Source organism: Geospiza fortis, unplaced genomic scaffold (assembly GCF_000277835.1).
Source record: "Geospiza fortis unplaced genomic scaffold, GeoFor_1.0 scaffold55, whole genome shotgun sequence".
Taxonomy (NCBI): domain Eukaryota; kingdom Metazoa; phylum Chordata; class Aves; order Passeriformes; family Thraupidae; genus Geospiza; species Geospiza fortis.
This window is the reverse complement of record NW_005054308.1, coordinates 3,078,809-3,099,293: the sequence shown is the minus strand read 5'-3', so window position 1 is coordinate 3,099,293 and position 20,485 is coordinate 3,078,809. Positions and strand designations below refer to the sequence as shown.

At 50.0% G+C, this 20,485-nt stretch overlaps 1 protein-coding gene across 1 annotated transcript in view; it reads right to left on the bottom strand.

The window, feature by feature from the left end:
• The window catches only part of JADE2 (jade family PHD finger 2), a 71,141-nt gene that overhangs the window by 5,562 nt on the left and 45,094 nt on the right, over positions 1 to 20,485 (bottom strand). The window contains exons 7-11 of the mRNA XM_031055280.1: positions 16,366 to 16,533; positions 15,731 to 15,847; positions 9,675 to 10,136; positions 5,196 to 5,313; positions 1,171 to 1,299 (exon numbers count right to left, since the gene is read on the bottom strand). Coding sequence (XP_030911140.1) covers positions 1,171 to 1,299; positions 5,196 to 5,313; positions 9,675 to 10,136; positions 15,731 to 15,847; positions 16,366 to 16,533 — 994 coding nt within the window. The remainder of the gene's footprint in view (positions 1 to 1,170; positions 1,300 to 5,195; positions 5,314 to 9,674; positions 10,137 to 15,730; positions 15,848 to 16,365; positions 16,534 to 20,485) is intronic.

Genomic DNA, 20,485 nt, shown 5'->3' with positions numbered 1-20,485 from the left:
GGCCGTTGTGTGGTACCCAAACACCAAAAAGCCCAGGTTTTGTGGGCAAGGGCACTGCTCAGGTCACCTTCCCCAGCCCTGCTCTGACGACAGCAGCCCCAAGGGATGCTTCAAACCCTTCACAAAATGCAGCAGGTAACAAGACCTCGGTGAAGCTTTGGGCCAAATTGCCTGGTTTCCCAAGCTCATAGCCATGCAGCTTTCCTCTGAGATTCTCCAGCCTCCATTGTTTGCTGGAATTTGCCCCAGAAAAAACAGAGCAGAGACAGAATGAGTGCAAAAGCCCCGTTTCCAAAGGTCCAACAGCTCTGAGATGACCAGAAAGCAGCATAGTCAGGTGAGCAATGTGCAAAGCAGAGCGAAGTGGTGAAGTCCAGACCACCAGACCTCCCACATAAATGCTCTGTACTCCCTGGAGGGTTTTAAAGCATCTCCAGACTGCCTGAGAGCCTCAAAGGACCAGTGCTCCCCTGTGCCCTGGCAGCTAGGCACACGTGAACTCATCACCTTCTGCCTCTGCTAGTGGAGGTGGCAGCACCAGAGGAAGTCAAGCAAAAACCCAATTCCATGTAAAAACCATATGCAGCTGTCAAAGACCTTGTCCAAAACAACCTTTTAGGCGATGGGGACCTGCTGGAGGTGGCTGAAGCATGTGCAGGGGCTCCTCACCTCCTTAGCAAATTCAAGAGATGGATGTGCTTTGTGCCTGACTCCTGGATGTTCCTGCACCACTGGCACAACCAGCATGGCCATACATGCCATGGATGGTACAGAAAACCTCACAGCCCACGTGCTGTACTCACCATCACTGCACAGCACAGAAGGCACAGGGGAGCAGCTCTACCATGGGGTGGGTAAGTCTGATTTTATCACCTGAAAGTGAAATCCTGCTCCAGCAGCACATCACAGGTTTTGTAACACATTCTCCCAATCCTGGAGCTACACGGGGGAGTTTTAAATCCCCTGCCCTGCCAGCGAGCATGTTTCTGAGCCCGTCTCTCTAGTAGGACCTGGATAATTCAGGCTGATTCCCACAAAAGTGAGATGGAAAGTGTAACTCCACCATGTTACATGCAGGAGGGATCAGGGGCTGGGACTCTTAACCCTGCTCCCCAAAAGAGGGAGCCTCCAGCATCATGGGTCAGCTCTGCGCCATAAAATCAGACTTACCCAGTTGTCCCAAAACAGTTTCGTTGACCGATTTCCTTTTCTCTGTCTTCTCAGGACTATTTTTTCTACCATCTCTTCCTTTCCTTCTTGGGTCACTTTTCTTACCCTTTGTCTTCTTCCCAGTTTGTTCTGGCATTTTTTAGAAAAAAAGGAAAACGCCGTGTGAGACGAGGCATCAGGGATGCTGCGGTGAGCGAGTTCCCCTGGGCAACCCCTGCAGTGGAGACCTGCAAACACCTCCAAGCCAAAGGGAGAGCAAGGGCCATTCTTTGGCCAGCTGTATGCTAAGCTCTCTACATCTAACGAAAATCTTAATCCTATAGGTTTTTAAAAAAATGAGATTTTAGCCTTGGAGAGGAGTGGCCACAGTGGCAGCACCACTGAAGGCAGGTAACTTGCTTGAGATTCTACAGCCACAGACCTGGACCAGGACTTTGGGGTGAGGACCCACTAGGGAGTAACCCCAAATCCTGCTCAGACCCCTTGCAGGAGCCATAGTGACCTACAAACCTGGTGCTGTGTCACCCATCACCAACAAGAGCATCTCCAGAAGGGATTCAGCTGCACAGCCAGACTGACAGAGCAAAGGTACCAACAGTTTTAAAGCCAGCCTTGATCTGACCTTTTGACAAAACTGTGCAGGAGTGAAAAAACCCCAAAGTGATATAGGTACATGAAGTAGGAAAGATGACCAGGACTGCCTATGGAAAGGTAGGGATCTAACTCTTACCTATAAAGACATTCAGCTAAAAATTAGCATTTCCTAAATGGCTTTGAACTTCTACTGGATTTATTCCTCTTGGGTAAACAGGACAAATACCCTATAAAAGTACAACTTGTATTGCCAAGTAAAATACTTTCAGCAGTTTTTACTTACTCTGTTAGGCCATTCTCCTCCAGAAGTCCAGGCTAAAACTTCTGTTAATTTTCAGAGAGGGAAGGATATCGCCCTTAAACCAAAATGTGGGTGACTCACGTAAATGGAGGCAAGACAGGCAGTTTTTCAGTCTGGCCCACAGGCTAAACAATGATCTTGAGGAAGAAATCAGTTTATTGTGTGAGCCAGCAGCAAATCCTCAGCAGAGAGGCCATGGGGTGGACAGGTCAGAGGGAATAACCTCAGCTCTCCCCCTGCAGCAGCAGTGGAAATGTACTGGGTGGGCAGGGGAGGGAATTTGCATTGCACCTGCCTGAGTCTGAATTAACAGAGGATTTACAGTCCTGGAGTTGCCAGCCAGGAACCCCTCCTGACCAAAGGACTTACAGAAAGAAAGAAAGAAATGCAAAAGCAAATTTGGTATTTGCTATGTTCCTGCCAAGTAATGGGAGGAAGGCAGACACATTTTTCACTTCGCTTACAAAATCAAAATCTAACTTTGTTTAGACAGCACAACGGGGCTAAAGAGAAACCCGAGCAGCACTTTTTGAAGAGGAACCTGTCAAAATAGTAGCCGTGTTTCAAAGCCAGACAATGTTTACTTTCCACTCAGTGCAAGAAAAATACAGGGAAGAGAGGAAGGTTCATTTTACACGGGAAGTTCTCACTGATTTTATTAAGAATCTCCTGCTTAAATGATCATTTGACAGCAGGAAAAATAAACCCCTCCTGTTCTGAGTTTTGTGTGGGAGCTGGTCCAAAAAAACCTTTGTGCCAAAACCATCTTTGGAACAACCCCAACAGACCTCAGTGGATGGCTATTGTACAGCAGCTAAAAACTGGCCTCATCCAGTGAAATAATGGAGACTTCTTCCTTTCTCCCAGGAACCCCAGGTATGGAGGGGAGCATCCTGGTCAGGAGCTGTAGAGGAGGATGCTAACAGAACCATTCCCCCCTTCCAAACCAGTAAGTGCTTTGTAATGCTGGAAAAGGCAGCAGTGAGTTATCCAAAGCTTTGGTTCCACTGGATGCTGAGTATCTGCAGCTCCTGGTGTGGTCCTGGCAGGGGAACTCCTCTTGAGCTCAGGACACTCTACAGACTGATGCTGAAAGGCACTCGGGTCCCTAATGTCTCACTGGCATAGGAAGGACCCAGATGCCCAAAACACCTGGAGATGCCAGGACCAAATTCCTGGAGCTGGGCTGCTTCCCTGGCAGCAGGGAGTCATGGGAGCTGGGTCCCAGAGGAAGCAGTCAGTCCCTGCTCAGGCTCAAGCAGTAAGTCCGTCCTGGGAGAGACAAGCAGCTCAGCTCGGCTGGTTCAGAGTGGAAAGTGCAAACACCAGCCAGGTAGGGCAGGAGGGAAAAGCATCTGCATCACAAGGTCTGAAGTGATCCCTGCACAGCAACCTCCACGCAAGCCACCCTCCCACTGTGGGTTTGTCTCTGATCACTCACCTTTAGGCAGAACAAACATCATGGGCACAGCAGCCATGCTTTTCTCAAGTACACCCATAACATTTTTGGGAAGGGCAATCGCACAGCACCGACACTGGGCAATGCAGACAACTCCAAAACATCAGCAGCAGAGCCTCAACATCAGCTCCCCATCACTGGCTGGCATCTGCACCCCACTGGTGAGGCTCCCAGCTCACCTACTCCCACTCTCCCTGGGAGGAACTGCTGGCTTCCATCCCACTGCTGCATCAGAGAGAGGGTTGGACATGAACCCCAAGGCATTTTGGGGAACACAGGTCCCCAAGGGCATTTCCAGCTGTCTAACACCTTGTCTGCAAGAGAGGAAAGCTTAAAAGCCTGTCCTGGCAAACTACCCTGTGCCTATCTCCTTCTGAGAGCTGCGAATGCTGGGCTGGGTTTGCTCAGTCCCCTGTGATGCCTCCAAAACCCACAGAAGCTGGCAGTGACAGCACATGGCAGGTGGTGCTCCTGGCAGGGATGCTGCTGGCTGGGACAGTGAGGTGGGGGTCCAGCTCAGGAATAATGTGCACATAATACCCTGGGTGCCAGGGAATGGATTTGCAATGTGGGATCCCCAGTAGTGCAAACACCATTTGTGTGTGTTCAGGGTGCTGAGCTGTACCTCTGATCCAGTAAGGACATGCAGAGCAACTCACGAGTATGCCAGGGACTGAGATTTGCAGGACCCACATCAGCCCAGAGCACACCCTGGGGCCCCAGCCCTCCTGTGCCCCACCGCTGCCTGGCCTTGGCTATCAACAGGAATTTGCATGGGCCTGAGTCACAGACATCTCAGCACACACATTCCTCAGCCTCCAAAACTTCAGTCAAAGGAGACTTTTGTCAAGGAAAGCTCAGCCCAGACAGTTCCTGAAGAAACCCCAACCATGTGATGGCTTCAAACACAACTCCAAAGCCACAAACACAACAACCGTCGGAAGCAGCTGCCAAAGCACCAGATGCTGCTGCTGGAAAAACTCTTCTGCAGCCACAGGGGCTGCTCTGCCCTGCCCCAGGAGGCACAGGAGGAGAAGGAGGAGGGAGCAGGAGCTGTGGGCTCCGGCACTGCTTGTGCAAAAGGAAAAAAAGTAGGACAAAAGGAAACCAGCTTTATTTCAGCTCCTTAATAAAAGCTGGCAGAGGCTTTGCAGTCAGCAGCGTGATCTCCACTAAGGGGTATGTGAAGCAGGGAGCTGCAGCTGACCAGAGCTAAAGGAACTGGTCTCCTGGAACACCAGACCCCCCCACCAGCAGCTTAACCCTTGTTTCTTGACAGAATGCTCAGAGGCATCTGCAAAGAGGCTGAGGCAGGGCTCCAGCCCGTGCCAGGGAGCCAGCTGCAGAGCAGCCCCGTGCCCAGGATGTGCCATCTCCTCCCAAGCAGTCCCAGCTCACAAAAGCCACCAAACACTGTCTTAGCACCCCCACCTAAGCAAATGCTTGGTCCTTCTGACTGATTTCTGGGAAGGGGAGGATCAAGAGGGATCTGTGAAAACAAATAGCTCCAGCACTCCAGTCACCCAGAGTCTGGCTTTATTGAGTGTTTCTGAGTCAATATATGAACCATGCCAAAATAACACATCAGGGGAGGGGGCAGCTCTGGCTTCCTTGGCACACAATTTGGCTTCAGTGGGAAGCATCTGTGAGAGTGAGTTTTGTGGTACTGACCTGGGTAAAGATCTTTCTCAATAAGCTTCATCTGGAGATGGAAGATCTGCTCCTGCAGTTTACAAATGGTGTGTTTCATTTTCTCCCGTCTTGTCACCATGTAACAGAGATTTCTAACCTACAGAAACACAAGAAACAGTGTCTGGTTTAGGCAGGGTCAAAGCAGGTCCCCTCAAGCTGTGTTGCTGCTCCTGCTGCCCAGGGAAATCCCCACTCCCTGGGACTCCATCCTTTTCCCCTCACCATCACCTGTGCTGCCCTCCTGCCATGGCCCTTTGGGTGAGCCAGGGCTGGCAGTGAGGGCTCTGGATCCAAACTGTGTGGTACATTTGGGAAAAGCCATGCAGTGAATCATTCCAAGCCCAAACACCTCTGTCCTGGCTCCAACAGCCAGGACCCCACAGTGGGCAGGGAAGGCTGGGAAGGAAAATGCTGTAGAAGGAGCATTTAACACAGTCATGGACAGGGCCAGCACCAACATCTGAGCATTGTGCTGAGTCCTTGGCCCAGCAGCTGCATCATGCACATGTCCTGTTCACACCTGACATGGCCACTTGCACAAAAAATGCCAAATTTGATGAAGCAGCTTGGTGCTCCCAGTTCTCATACAGAAATTGCACCTTTAGCAGGGAGGGATAAACCCTCTTCCCACAGCCAGTGCAGGGGAGGGACTGAGCTGGGATGGGGATGTCAGAGCCTCACAGAACTGCCCTAAAGCAGATACCAGGCAAAAGCACAGAAAACACAGCAAAATACCCTGGTGATGCTGACCCAGGCCAGCAGCTGCAGCGGCTCCCTGCCTCCAATCTGGCCCCTCCATATGGTTATTCACACTTGCTCCACAGCTACCTGCAAATCACTGGTGCATTGTGTCCCAGTTCAAGAACTTTCATTAACCATGGCAGTGGGGTTGGAAGAAGATGATCTTTTAAGGTCTCCTTTCCAACCCAACCCAACCCATTCTATGATTATCTGAAGCTCTAAACACAAACAGCAGAGCACAAAATGTAACTGCTCACGTGAGCCCTGCAGCAGCAGCAGCTAAACCCTGCTGCTGATAAACACCCCCAGCAGCACAGGATGACAGAATTATCGCTGATAACTCCTGGCACCTGGCACTTGATGAGTTTCATGCCACGCTTTTGCCAGCCCCACGTAAGGGTGGCTGGAGAGCCAGGCTCTGGCACTGCTGCCACAATGGACATCAAGGCTTTTGGAGCAAGCAGAGGCTTTCAGCTGCAGAGCATAAAATGCAAATGGCAGCTAACAGGATTTGACAGCATTTACTCAGCTTTTTGATGCTCTGAAAGAGCAAAGCTGTCTGTAATAAGGTAGGGGGGAGGTGGCCTGAACAGAGGAACATGCACATGGCTATGTCCACACCCACATGCGACCCTGATGTCTTCCATTCCTCCCCCTCCTCATGCTCACACCCTTCTCTGCAGAGAATATTTCCAGGCTAGGGGGACTGTCCCAGCGTGGCCAGGAGCCTCTCACAATGACACAGCAAGCCAGGACACCGTCCCACACTTACCTTGTATCTGCCACCACAGGACTGAGGGCAGCAGGACCACTGCAGGCAAGGCCTGCCTCACTTAAGGACAATTTGGGAATGTTTAGAAAACAAGGAGAAGAAGCTGCTCTTTTTTTTGTTGTTGTTGAAACCCCTAGCTGTAAATACAAGGCAGGGAGTTCTATAGCATATTTTACTACGTTTTCTTTTTTTCTTTCTGGATTGGAGAAAACACCAAACTATTTCTTTATGAAGAAAACAACTGCTTCTGGCAACCTGACTCTCCAATAGTTTGGCCATATCTCTTCCCTGTGATTTGATATTCCTGGAAGAAAACATTACTTTAGCTTTGCTTAGAGACTGCTGGTATTTACCCACACTTACACAGCTCAACACCACCCAGTGCTGCTTCCCCAAGCCAAGTTTAGATGCTGGTGTGAAAGCCTGGAAACCACAGCTTTTTGTTAAAGTTAATTTAAACACCCAGTGCTCAGAAAAAGCTTTTTTTTTTAAAGGCAAAGAGGGTTAAAAAAGGCCAAAAATAAAATGGGGGGCTGTATTAGGATTCCCAGGTAATAGCTTTAATTTGCTAACACTGTGAAGTACAGAAATGTCAGGGATTAAGAAATGACAGGGAGAACCACAATCACTATGGCTGTCCCCACATCCTCTGCTCTCTGCCTCCCCAACTCCTGGACCCCTACACCACGACCAGCCCCAGAAGCACTTGTGCCAGATTAACTGCTGAAATTGCTAAAATCCAACATGACGTCCTGTGGACAGCCTCTGAAAGCCTTCAGAGCCTTCCAGGCTGCTCCTCTCTGATCCCAATTTGATGTGATTCCTCTCTATTTGCAAGTGAACCAGGGTGGCAGTGACCTGCCAGGTGCAGGATCAGATACCTGGGATGCTCTGCCCACAGTTGGATTTAAACCCCTATCACCCATCTGAGCACTGGACTTTGATCTGGCTGGTGTTTATTGTTCCACTCTTGGAAGCAGAACAAACAAACAGCTCTTCCAGGGACAGGCAGTGAAACCTGGCAGGGAGTTGCTAAGCAGAGGCTGAATGCTGATGGGCACACCCCACAAAGCCTGGAGGCAACTCTGGAAAATGAGAAATCTGGTAAAACACGTAGTTTTGACACAAAGAAATCAAAGAGAAGCTGCCGTGAGCAAAGCATGGTACCCAGGGATGCACAGTGGTTCAGTGCAGCTGGAAAAGCCAAGCTGGCAACAAAAGGAAGCAGCAGGAGGCAAAGCAGCCTGGTTTAGATTTACAGTATAGAGCAGATGAGGGGGAAAAGTGAGTTGAACTTGTCACCCTTGAATCAGGCAGATGCAGCCTGTTGCTGGAGACCCACTAATGGTGGCACCAGCCCAGCACAACACAGAGATGGAAATGTGGGAAGGCAGGAACAAAGGGGGGGCAGACTGGCAGAGGGATGGCAATGATGACCACAGGGATGAAAGCCACAGAATCACAGAAAATAGATCAGTAGGTTCAAATCCAGCTATTTCTACACAGAAGAAGGCTCTCAGGCTCCAGGATCCACACAGGAGTGGGTGCAGCAAGGAACCAGGGCAGGCAGGTCCAAAGCTGAACCCCCACCTGGACATGAACACAGTGCCCACCCACACTGCCCTTCTCCCCAAAGGTCCCCTTAAGCTACAGACCCACAGCAGAGTGAAGAGAGGGCTCAGGGACACGCAGGGCCAGCATCCCCACCACCTGCACCTCCCAGGGAAGGGCATGTCACCTACTGCACCCTCAGCCCCTGCTCAGGAAACCACAGCACCATGTCCACCAGGTCAGAACAATGCTGTTCTGCTTTCCTTCCTCCTTGCTCCTAGAGACTCCCTAAGCTCTGGGTGGGGCTCTAACAGGGACCTGGGCAAGGGCAATGGATTCACCCCTCTGGCAGGGGCAGGAGAGAGGGGACCAGGCAGGGCTTGGGTATTGAGCAAAGCAAGTGAAGGAGCTTGGGCTGTGCATGCCAAAGGAGCTTGAGCTGTGCATGCCAAGCTTGGCATCCCTGCCCTGCCTGTCCCTGTGCCACTGCTGCAGTGTGCTACGCCCATGGGCCTCCCCAGCAGCAGCACTACTGAACCTGTCCCCTCTCTGCCATCTCACCCCAGGCTCTGTGTGTGCTTCTTCTCCCCCTGTGCCTCTTCCTCTTGCTGCTTCTCACCTTCATAGTTGCTCCTCCTCTCCAGCCTCTGCCCCATCCCTGCTCCTGCCCTCCATGCAGCCGCGACAGCCAAATCCAGAGGCAGCTGCATGGTGTGGCAGCAAGCCCAGCCCAGGGAGCTCTGGCACCACTTGGGCACTGCTGCTCCACCAATGCTCCCTCTCACCCAAAAAGCTGCTGTGGAGGCTGCTGCTTCCTCTGCTCGGGCTGGGAGGATTCCAGGATGTCCTGCACCACTGGGAGCTGCAGGTGCTGCATCCTCTGGCCTGGCTCTGCCTCTGCTCCCTGAGGAGCTGACCCACTTCTGGCTGCAGCAAGGCATGCCCAGTCCCACTGGCCCTGCCCTCACTCTGCCTTTCACTCATCTTTGATGTTTAATGTAAGTAAATAACGATGTGTTCCCAAGCCTTGCTGCGGCAAAGCACCTGAGGGACAACACAGGATAATTTTGTGACACTATTTAGGTATAGGGGACACAAGCTGCAGCATCATCTGCCTCCCATCCACCCACCCCTGCCAAGGCACCTCTCCCTGAAGACATTTGTTCTTTTGAACCCCTGGATAAGCCCAACACTGACTTATTCCATCAATGTCAGTGTTTTGGCACCGATGATGTACACACACTGAGCACTGCTAAGTTTCTGAATGAAGATGGAAGAACAAAACTGTAAGGGGAGTCAAACTGAGCAGGGGGAGCAGGGCTTGTGCTGCCTGTGGGTGCCAGCAGCCCTGATGGAGCCCAGGGGTACACCACTGAAGGAGAAGCTGTACTCACCCTCTCCAGGTCTTGCCTGAGGTGCATGAAGAGCTTTAAGCGTCGGTAGAGAACATCCTGCTCCTGCTGAGCCAAGTTGTCCACTTCATCCGTTTTTGGTGTCAGCAGCGGTTTGTTGGAGTTTGCTTTCCTCTTCAGCTTCCAGTACTGGTAGACAAAGTCCACCAGTGATTCACTCAAGTCAAGATTCTCTGCCACCTCTGAAGGCTTCACGAGCTCATAGAAGTCCTCCTCCAGCTGCTGGAGCTTCTGCTTCCGCAGCGTGACCTTCTCCAAGTCCAGCTGGGCTTGGTCGGGCTCTGTCCGTGCCTCCTCGGGCAACTTGGTGGCGCTGGTGCTGTGCTCAAGGCAGAAGGACTTGAACTTCACCTCGTCGTTGTCTGCAAGGATGGTCCTCATGTCCAGGTTGTGGTCGAAGGCGCAGGTGACATGGAATGCGGTGACACAGGCGGGCATGGAGCACTGCGGGAGAGGGACAGGGCTCAGGGACAGCAATGAGGGGACAGCCACCAACACAACAGGCGGCATGGGCACGCCACAAAACCAGGGACAGCACCAGGGTGACACCTGCCATCAAGTGATGGATACTCCACCACAGGAATTCCTGATGGAGGAACACTGGTATTGCCCTGGTCACACAGACCCAAGGGCCACAAAGACAAGCAGAAGAACCTCAGGGTTCAACAGGTTACTCCACCACAGGAATTCCTGATGGAGAACACCGATATTGCCCCGGTCACACAGACCCAGGGGCCCAACACCACAAACACAAGCAGAAGAACTCCAGGGTGCAACAGGCGGCATTTTCCCACCTAAGGAAAATTTCCACCTTCTTTAATCCACCTCTGTAGTGGGCCCTGCTCATCTCTCACCTACCACCACCAGAAGCTTCCAGTGCTTCTTCCAACAAGACATGTCAAAAGCCAAAGAACAGCTCGTGCCAATGCAATGCTCCAGGACTGTCAGTGGATTAGTCCTGATGGAGAAATGCTCACCTGTATTTCACCCTCAAGCTACTCCCACCCTGTTACCACATCTAAAGCCAGCATGCCATTTTTACTGGAAGCATACAGAACATGGCATGGTTTAGGAGTGAACATGGGATCTAAGAAGCAGCCAATGCTCCTAAATGCCTTCCTCCTCAGGAAATTACACAGCCTCTTACTTGGTCCATTTAAAAAAGAAAGAAAAATGCAACTGGAGCAAAACATCACAAAACGAATGCTTTAGAACTTGTACATTGGCTACAATGTTGTCAAACTTGCATCAGATCGATTTTTTTAATTATCTTCCAAACTTACCTCAGGCTTAAATTACTTTGGATCCCACAGGCAACAAATCTCAGCCTGGTGTCCCACAGAGGAACTCCCACCAGCCAGTGCTGTGCCCATGTCCATGTCAGCACCTTTTCCCCCTCCACTCATTAACTGTTTTTAATGGCTCAGAGTGTCAGGTAATTATTTCAACCATAATCCATAAGAAATCAGTCTATTCCAGCTGCTAATGACCAGTTAAACTGCAATAATGAGACCTTTTAAGTGGGCTATTACTGTAGGCACTACTTTGGGTTAATAGAAGAATTGTTCTTGTGGGGGATGAAGATGCACTTGTGGCCTGAAGGACCAGGTGGAGGCATGTGAAATTTCCTGAATGTTGATGACAAACCATTTAGTTTTACTGGGGCTCTGCTGCACCTTAATTCTAAAAAATATATTCTGGCAGTAGTTGAGGAACAGAGGTTTTACAGCTTTTTATCATCACCCCATCCATCAGCCCTGACTCCTGCTCAGGCACCCGGGGGCGAACTTTTGATGTTGCTGCTTTTAGATATTTTCCTTTGACTTTTTTTATGAGTCTGCTGGTGCTCAAGAAGCTGCCAGGACCAAGAAAAGCTTAGGCAAGCATTGTCCAAATCCTTCACTTCCAGAGCTCTCCAGGCCCTGCTCCAAAGCCTCAGAGAGCAGTGGGAAGAGCTGGATGCAGCTCTGGCTGTACCAGCATGGCTCTGGGCAGCAATGCTGGGCACTAACTCCCACAGGCACCACAAGCAAACGGATTATGAACTCCAACACCACGTTCATCCTGTTTAAAAATGGCCATTTGGTCCTAATTGCAGTCTGAAATTGCTCAGAAAAATATCTGGTAACTTGCAAAACTCAACTCCTTCTGCTATGCTGCTGGCACTCGCTTGGAGCCTGGCATTGTGAGGGACCAGGAATGCTCCCTGTGCCAGCCCAGGGCACTCACCACCACAGTGGGCAGAAGGTGCCTGCCCTGCCACCCTGGCCTCCCCTGGGACAAGCCCTGTCACAGCCACACACACAGCTGAAGCACCAGCTCTGTTCCCAAGTATTTATTTTTGGCAACGAAGGAGGGACAGAGGGAGCCCAGCCTGACTTGCAGTTTCCAGATTTACTCAGGGCAGTCAGTATATCACATGCTGGCTTTTAAAGCACACACAGTGCTGTCCCTTCCCTTCTGTTTCTGCCATCAGTGCTAAAAACAGCATTAACAACACGCCCATGTCTTCTGCCAGGACAGTGTCCTGCTACCAGGAATGACCATCACTCCACCTTAGGAGTAAAGCAAATCCAGTGACACTCATCCTGGATCTCTCTACTCCAACAGATGGCAAGCAGCACTTGTCAGAAACTGTGCCCAAAATGCAAACAGAAAATAATTAGGCAGTTCAGCTGACAGGGCAACAAAGAAAGATACCTGGCTGGCTACAGCCACTGAGGGACCCTGGATAAACTAACAATAAAAACATATTGATCCATCCCAGAATGGCGCTGGAATGGAGCCACTTGTGGCAGGAGGGAGGGATCTGCCACACAAAATGAACCAGGCTCAAAGACTGGAAAAGTCTCTGCTTTGTTATCGATTGTGCTTCATTATCTTACAGCACCTTTCATTCAAGCACTTCAGCACATTTTGCTTATCCAGGCAAATCCATTCCCAAATAAAACTGTGAGTGAGAGAGAGAGGGTAAAAAGTGCCCAGAGATTTAACGTGGGCTCCTAATTAGTCCTAAAATCATTCTTACTGGGAAGAAACAGAGATGATTTGAGTTGCCAAGGTCACTCAAACAGAAGTTCAGCAGCTTGCAGTGGTGCTCTGCTGCAGTTTGGGGCCGAGGGGAAGGAAGCAGCTCCTCCAACAGACCTGCAAGGGGAGCTCAGGAAGGAAAAATTAATTACCGGTGCTGAACTCTGGCCAAGCCATCAGACACAACACTTCTGCATCCTTAAAAATCTACCATGTGATTTTTCGTGACCACAGATGGTCTGGAGCCTGGTAGAGCTTCTCAGCTAAAAACAGCAATTTCAGCCTCACAGACTCCTCGGGGGATGAGGGGCAGAGGACGGATGGGGCTGGGGCAGCACACCCTGCTCTTATCCCTGGTGCCATGTGCTGCCTTTCCAGGACTACAGGCAGAAGACAGCTTTGGGAACCACCAGCTGTCCCAGTGGATGAGGACCAGGGGCACTGCTTGCCTAATGGGCGGGGGTGGCAGTGGGCAGAGAAGTGATGATGAATGGGGGAGTGATGAAGGACATTTCCAAGGGCTTTTTCTCCAAAAAGTGACAGCAAAAAGAAAGCTGGAAGATGATGACTTCTTTAGAGAAGCTTGCCAACAACCAAGAGAGCCCTGGCATTCTGTGCTGCCTTGGTGAGCTCTCCTCCAGTCGCTCTGACAAGCAAGGAGGAGTCCCAAAAAAGCATGGCCAGGACTCAGGCTGCACCAGAGCCTGGCTCCTGGCACTCTCTTTTCCATCTCAGAAATGCAAACAAGAAAATTCCTCCTGCATTCTGAGCTCTCTGGCATCTCCTGATGTCTGACCACAAGAACCACCACGAAGTAATGACTTCCCCTGAACAGGACTCAGGCAAAGGGTGTCTCCAGAGGTGCATCCCTGCACAGCATCCAGTGCTTGAGGCTCAGTCACAATCACACTAAGTTACACTGGGCTCACAGCTCTGCACCACAGAGCAGGGGCTCAGTCACACACAGCAGCAAGGGCAAAGGCATGGACACCAGCAGGGAGCCCTTTCTCAGGCTTCTCTGAGTTTCTTTCCCTTTTGATGGTCAAATTTGGATGGGGGAAAAACACCTCCCCACACAGAGGTCCCTACAAAGACTTCTCGCGTTTGTCTCTGTGAATGTGGCTGAGGTGGGTGTTTTCTCAAGCTGCAGTGCTGCCTCTGAGATGCCCTGCTTGGATGACAGTCTTCTACTCCTCCAGCCTGCCTCCAAGATTTCACCTTCACAAAACCCTCCTGGCCACTTGCAAAACCCTCTCCTGGAAGCAACTTCCTTCTTTCCACAGACCTGCCCACCTGCAGCACCTGACTGCTGCTGCCAGGAACAAACACCCAGTGCTTTTGCAGAAAACAAGATCCTCCTTTCAGAGCTGGGTCACAAACCCAAAATGCTGACAAGGGTAGATCCCACCTGTATAAACAGGCACTAGCAAAAATATGCTCCATAAAATATGCTCCACAAAATATGCTCCATAAACATAAGCTTTCAAAACAGAGCTCTGTACCATGGATGAGTACAGAGCGTATTTATTTACCTATGGGTGTTAATTTACCCCATAAATCCTTACATAAAGGCACTGCCTGCTTTTTTGTCACTTCTCCCCCTTTTCCTTGAAGCAAAACCATCCTGCACACGGCAGGGTGGCCTTGGCAAATGCCCCAGTGGCAATCTCATGAAAACTTACAAACCATGAGCTGCCAGCACATGAGGCAGCAAGGCTCCTGTTCTGTCTCAGGTGACCTTTAATGCAAATCCATTCAGTACTCAGGATCTCACAGCTCCCATGTCACGATGGCACTAAGAGGATGAATCCTGAGAGACACTGAATTCTTTTTGATGCTGCCAAGCCTGTTTGCTTCCTTCCCTGCCCCTCTGTTCTTTGAAAGCAGTTGCCATTCTGACACAGTATCTCCATCTGGCAGGGTGAATAAGCACCCAGAGCCATCAAAAAAAATGAGTCAATGCGACAGATTTAAAGAAGTATTGTGAGATTTCATTTCAAACTATGGGGATTACTTTTAAATAGCTGCCTTTAAGGTATTAAACCCAAGATGACAGCACAAACACAGCTCAGCACTGCAGAGCTCCCATCCCTGCTGTCCTCCTGCCACCAGCCAGCAGTTCCTGGTCCATGGTCACTGCTGCAAACACTGACTACCTGCAGCTCCTGCTGAGGTACTGCAGCTGATCACTGGGGGTCAGGCACATCCCTAAATTTCTCTAAATTTTTCAAAGCTTAATGGCTGTTCTCTGGGACCACCAAGACATCACACTGGCCAAGCAGGGGGAATCATGGGGGTCAGCAGGGCTCCCCAAATGCCCTCACACCAAGAATGCTGCACTATGGATGGGAGCTTCTGCTCTGCTCCCCAAGAATAGAGATCATGGTGTGGGAAGCTATGTCCCACTTTTGCAATAGAAAAGCCTGGAGAATGCTGCTTTCTGTCTGAAAACAGAATTTCTACCTCTCCTGTTGTGGGGAGGGAAGGCAATCGGGTATCTGCAGTGGTTTGTTTAGTTGTGGCACATCAGAAAATGTGGAAATGTAATACATGGTAAGTACTTTATTTTCCCAGCCAGCAGGTCAGTGAGGACTATCCAACCCTGGTGCACCCTGATATCCCCACAACTGAAAGGCTGACCCCCCTGAGGTTTGTGAAATACTTGTGTTATGTATCCCATGAGCATCTCATTTTCCTGGCAGCCTCACAAAGCCCTTCTCCTGGAGGTTTCTGATCTAAATCAAGGTCATTTGCAGTCCCAGTAATTAGTGTCACTACAGCAACACCACTGTGTTATGCAAATAAAGTTAATCTAGATTTCTAGCACTCAGTGCATTAAATGATTGCAAACAACATCTGATGATGCCTGACAGGCTCTTGTCATTAGGTTTACTCAGAACAGAAATAAGAGTCATTCAGACCTTGTCCTTCAGCATCTCCAGACTCTCCAGTGGCTAATACAGGTACAAGCCCAGAGTTCTGAGTTCCTCCAGTGCCAAGTTACATACCTGAATGCATGTCCCGGTGCACTCCTTGCAGAGGCTGCAGGACAAAGCCCACCTGCTTGCTGGGATATGTGAGATCTTCGTAATGGGTTCCATTTTTTCAGGACATCCAATGCTAACCTGGCCACAAGACAGAACACAAGTTGTAAATATTGGCTATGGTCCCAAAATCTCCTACAAGGGGATGTCTGTGGCAGTCTGAATGAGGGGTGGATTATATTTCTTATTCTTCAGGGTCAGCTGTAATTTGGGAAAAAAGCCCAAACCCCCAAAACCAGAAACAAATCTGTACGACAAAGAAGGAAAAATTTATGTTGGCTTTTCCTCCGCATGAATTCTGAGGTGTATCTCAGATGGGCATATGAAATTAGCTTTACTCTGCTCAAAGGTATGCCCCTCCCTCTGTGGCCTTGCAGCCCAATTCTCTGCCCTCCTTTAATTAGCAGCTCCTTGGCTGCTAATTAAACACACGATAACTGCCTGGCATTGTGGCTCCGGCACAGCCAAACTGCATTTGTTATTTACACATTTGTTATTTACACATTTGTTATTTACACCGTTAAGGAACACCCTGGGCCAAGACCTGAGACATCCCTGTGCCCACCCAGGTGTCAGGAGGAGGCTGGCAAACCCCTTACTTCAGGTATCCATAAGGCACAGCTAACGTGGACCCATTTAGTCCCGCTGCGGGTGGGCTTCAGCGCTCCCCCCCTCTTGGGGCACAGCAGACACTTGGGCTGAACACCGAGGGCACAGGTCCTGCACAGCCAGCTCCCAATGGGCACCTTCAGGATGCCATAGCACGCCTGTGGAGACACGAGGGACAGGGTTAATCCAGCAGCCCGGGATGAACATCCTCCCAGACCTCCTCCCTCCCACCTTTCTCCTGCTGCTGCATCCCAATAAACAGCAGACAGGGAGCTGAAGCTCCTCCTTACCACCTTCCCTGTTTTCACATGGATGCTCCTGGTGGATCAGTGTGTCCTGGGTGTTAATTAAAAGCTAAGTATAAAAATGTGCTGTGCACCATGCCAAGCAGAACCTGGCTCCAGGCTGGGGGTGCGCAAAGCCCCCACCACAGACATCTACCCGCTCATGTCCTGCCCATTCCTGACCCACAATGACTGGGAAAAGTCAGAAATGCTGTGCAGAGAAATCTTCTGAGGTCACTGAGGGCTGAAAAGCCACAAGCCCATGATTGAGAAAGTTGACCACACTGGTTAGAGACCCAGCACAGCCCAAAGGGGAAGCAAAAATAAATACGGAAAGGCAAAAAGAGGAAGCCAATAGTAATGAATGTAAATGAGATAGGAGGAACCAAAAAGGATAATAAATCTTAAGGATGACACATCTAAAGGGGGCACAGACAAGTCTCCAGCCAAGAGAGTGAGAACTCAAGGACTTGGGCTCCCTGGAGCTCCCTGACCTGCTGTGGTAATGCAGGACACCGAGAAGCCAAAGCGTTTCATAAATATTTCTCTTCCGTACTTGGGGAAGAGCCAAATGATAAGCTATATCACATAATGATAAATACTTCCCACTTTCACCATGATTTATGACTGTATTAAACAGTTACTGCTAAAACTAGACAGTTTTTAACTGGCAGGTCCTGATAACTCACACTAAATGGTTTTCAGAGGGTGACACACTGCCTGGGGCACTAACACAGGGCTGTGTCCCTATTTAAAGCCAGGAGATGTAATTAATTCTACATCTGGCTGCCCTGACATCCCTGCAGAAGGCAAGCAGCCAGTGCTGACAAGGACCCCCAGCACTGGTAGCTGTAAATTGAGCCCAGGCATTCATCAGCTCTACTTCTTGAAGTTTCCCCCCAAAAAGAGCAGGTTTTTCTCCTGCTGCTGCAGGTCATTATCACTGCAAGTAACAGTGCTGTGGGTGGGGACAGGAACAGAGGGGGCACATGGAGATGTGTCAGCTTGGCAAAAGTACATCATCAGTTTCTACTGGCCCAGAAGACTACAACATGACTTGAGGTTGCCCCAGATCACAAACTGATAGTGGTTTCCAAGTGGAAAAAGCCATTTTGTGAACAGATTATTGGGATAACAAGGAATTAAGAGAGGAAATATTATTGCTGCGAGTCTACATGGTTCAAAGAGACTTAACTCTGTGTTTCACAGTGCCTCCAAATCTGATAGATAAATCATTTCTGGAACACAGTTTTATAAAATGTGATTTATTACCAGGCAGGAATCAGCCCGGTATGTACTAGCAGAATGAACTGGCAGACTCATCTCAAAATCCAGGGGAAAGCAGGAATTATAACCATCTCCAGCAGACTCATGGATCTTGTCTATTTATTTCTAGTGATTTTAGAGTAGCTGAAGGTGCAATCCTGCTCCTGAGAAGCAAATACAGGTCTTCTGTCCCAGACAAGGAGCAGCTCTAGAAACAAAGTGCATTATCAGCTAAACACACTCTTCCAAGTCCAACACCAGGCAGAAGGTGCTCCAGAAATATGAAGCCAGAGGAATGCTGAATAGGAGCAGCACAGCTATTTTTATTGCTGCATCTATTTGGGATGCAACATCACTGAGAACGAGATGTCAAAAAATACCAGAGAGGATGCCAAGCCATAGACAAGCTTGGTGTGGTCCATGGAACAGAGGGTGGGTTCAGCCACGTGCCCCACCAGGGAAAGGGAATTCAGTGATGACAGGCCCATGGCATGGTGGCTGGAAACTGGAGGTGGCTCATTCCCATGCTAAACAGAAGTGTGATGTTGTCACTGTGAGAGCAATGAACTGTGATTTAGCAGTGGGGGGCATGGCTCCACCTCGCTGACAATTTTAAAAGGACAACTGCACGTGCTTTCTAAAAGCTGCACTTCATAGGAATTAATTAATAGCAAGCCTCATGGCCTGTGTAATGCAGATGAAGGGAGTACAAAGATATCACCTGGCACCAGAACCCAGCACTGTGTGTCCTGAGCCCCTTCCCAGTGGGATGCAGGAGGACAAGGCAGGGCTCTGGTGAAGCCCATGGCACCAGCACCCACCACGCTGCAGGAAAGCATCATTCCCAGCAGCTTTTGGACGTGCTGCTGGCAAAGGCATGGTGCAGGTTAGGTAACCATGATGCCATCTAACACCCTGCACTGTGGCTCTGCACTTCGTGGCTTAGGGTGTAAATGGGGGCAGAGATTAAATCACAGGCAGCTTATGGGCTGGTATAGGGCTTAGGGCTGGACTTTGCTCCCTGGAAACAACTGAAAATCCCTCTTTTCTTTCAACAGCCTTGAAATCCAGGCTGCTGTGTCCCCTTCTGCAGCACTGGGGCTGCTGCTTTAAGTGGAGCCCACATGGCGCCACAGCTTCTCCTGAGTCCCTGCTGTGGCTCATGCAGCTCACAGCCTGACACTGCCACTTGGGCTTGTTAAAAAAGAACCCAAGACAAAAAAATACCTCGAACCCAACCCTGAATCATTCTGGTATTTTGTGGAATCTGATTCACTGATGGAAACCATTCAAAACACCCACCACCCGCAACTATAGATATCTCCAGTGCTCTCCCTCCTCCAGGAAGCACTGATGGAAAAGCTGCCCAAAAGATGAGCAAATGGCTCTCTTTAGAACTGAAAAAACTCAAAACCGTTCACACAGAGGGTGAAGCCCAGGTGCTGCTGCTGCCATCCCAGCACCACACAGCTTCCCCTTGAAGCCCAACCAGTAAAACCTCCCTGGGTCCACAAGGGACCCAGGGGAGCCTCACGTGGCTGCCTTCCCCTTGTCAAGGTTTCTCCAAAAGCAGAAGGCCCACAGACTCCCTCCAGCAAGAGCCTGAAGCATTAGCACTCAATTCTAAAAATAAAATTATTTTCCTCCAGGCAGCAAAATAAAATGAAATCCCACGCTCACACAGTGGGGAAGCTGGGACAGAAGCCCTGTGATGTGAGACTGCACTGATGGAGCTGGAAGGTCCAACCACTCCCCAGACAAAGCAGAGGAGGAGGAGGAGGAAGCTAGGGGGTCTGTGCAAGCCCACCCCTCTGGTGAGCACAGGACTGCAGACCCACATCCCACCCAGCCCCCTGCCAAGTCTTGCACACAGTGCTGGTCACCTGAATGTGCTAAAGATCCCACTGGGGTTCCATAAAGGGGGTAGAGAAGAATAAGCACATTAAAGGACAAGGAGACATAAAATAAAATATCCCACAGGCCAGAGAATAAGGAGGAAGGGGCACTTCAACCTCTGGTTGTGTGTTTCTGTGGGCACTTACAAATGGCTGGGGCTAAGAAAGTTGCCCCAAATCTCAGGTTGCCCCAAAATCCATGGGACTTGGAGCAACCTGAGATAATGAAGATGTCCCTGGTTTTCCTCATTCTTGATGAAGGCTGGAGTTTCCCATGAGTTCCTCAGCCACCATTTGTGGTGGAAACTGATCCTTCTCTTTTGGTTGCAAGGTGCTTTTGCCCTTCTCATTCCCTGAGAGTTCATTCCTCCTTGACTGAAGCAGTGACAGCCACTGCAGCCCTCACTCCTTCAGGTGACTGTGCCAGTAATAATTTCAATCTCTTTCATTTTCAGAGGTTTCAGCAAATTCAGATGGCAATGCTGGGAAATAGGAAGATAGAGGAGATAAGGTAAAACTTCCTGTAAGTTTCTACTTTCTTACTCCCAGCTGGGGGTAAGAAAGTAAGAAAAGCAAGTTTGCTGTCTGCCAGCCATCCAAGACCTCACTGCTGTCCCCACTCCTCTGGAGCTGCACTTGGGATCCACGAGGAAAGCTTACCAGGT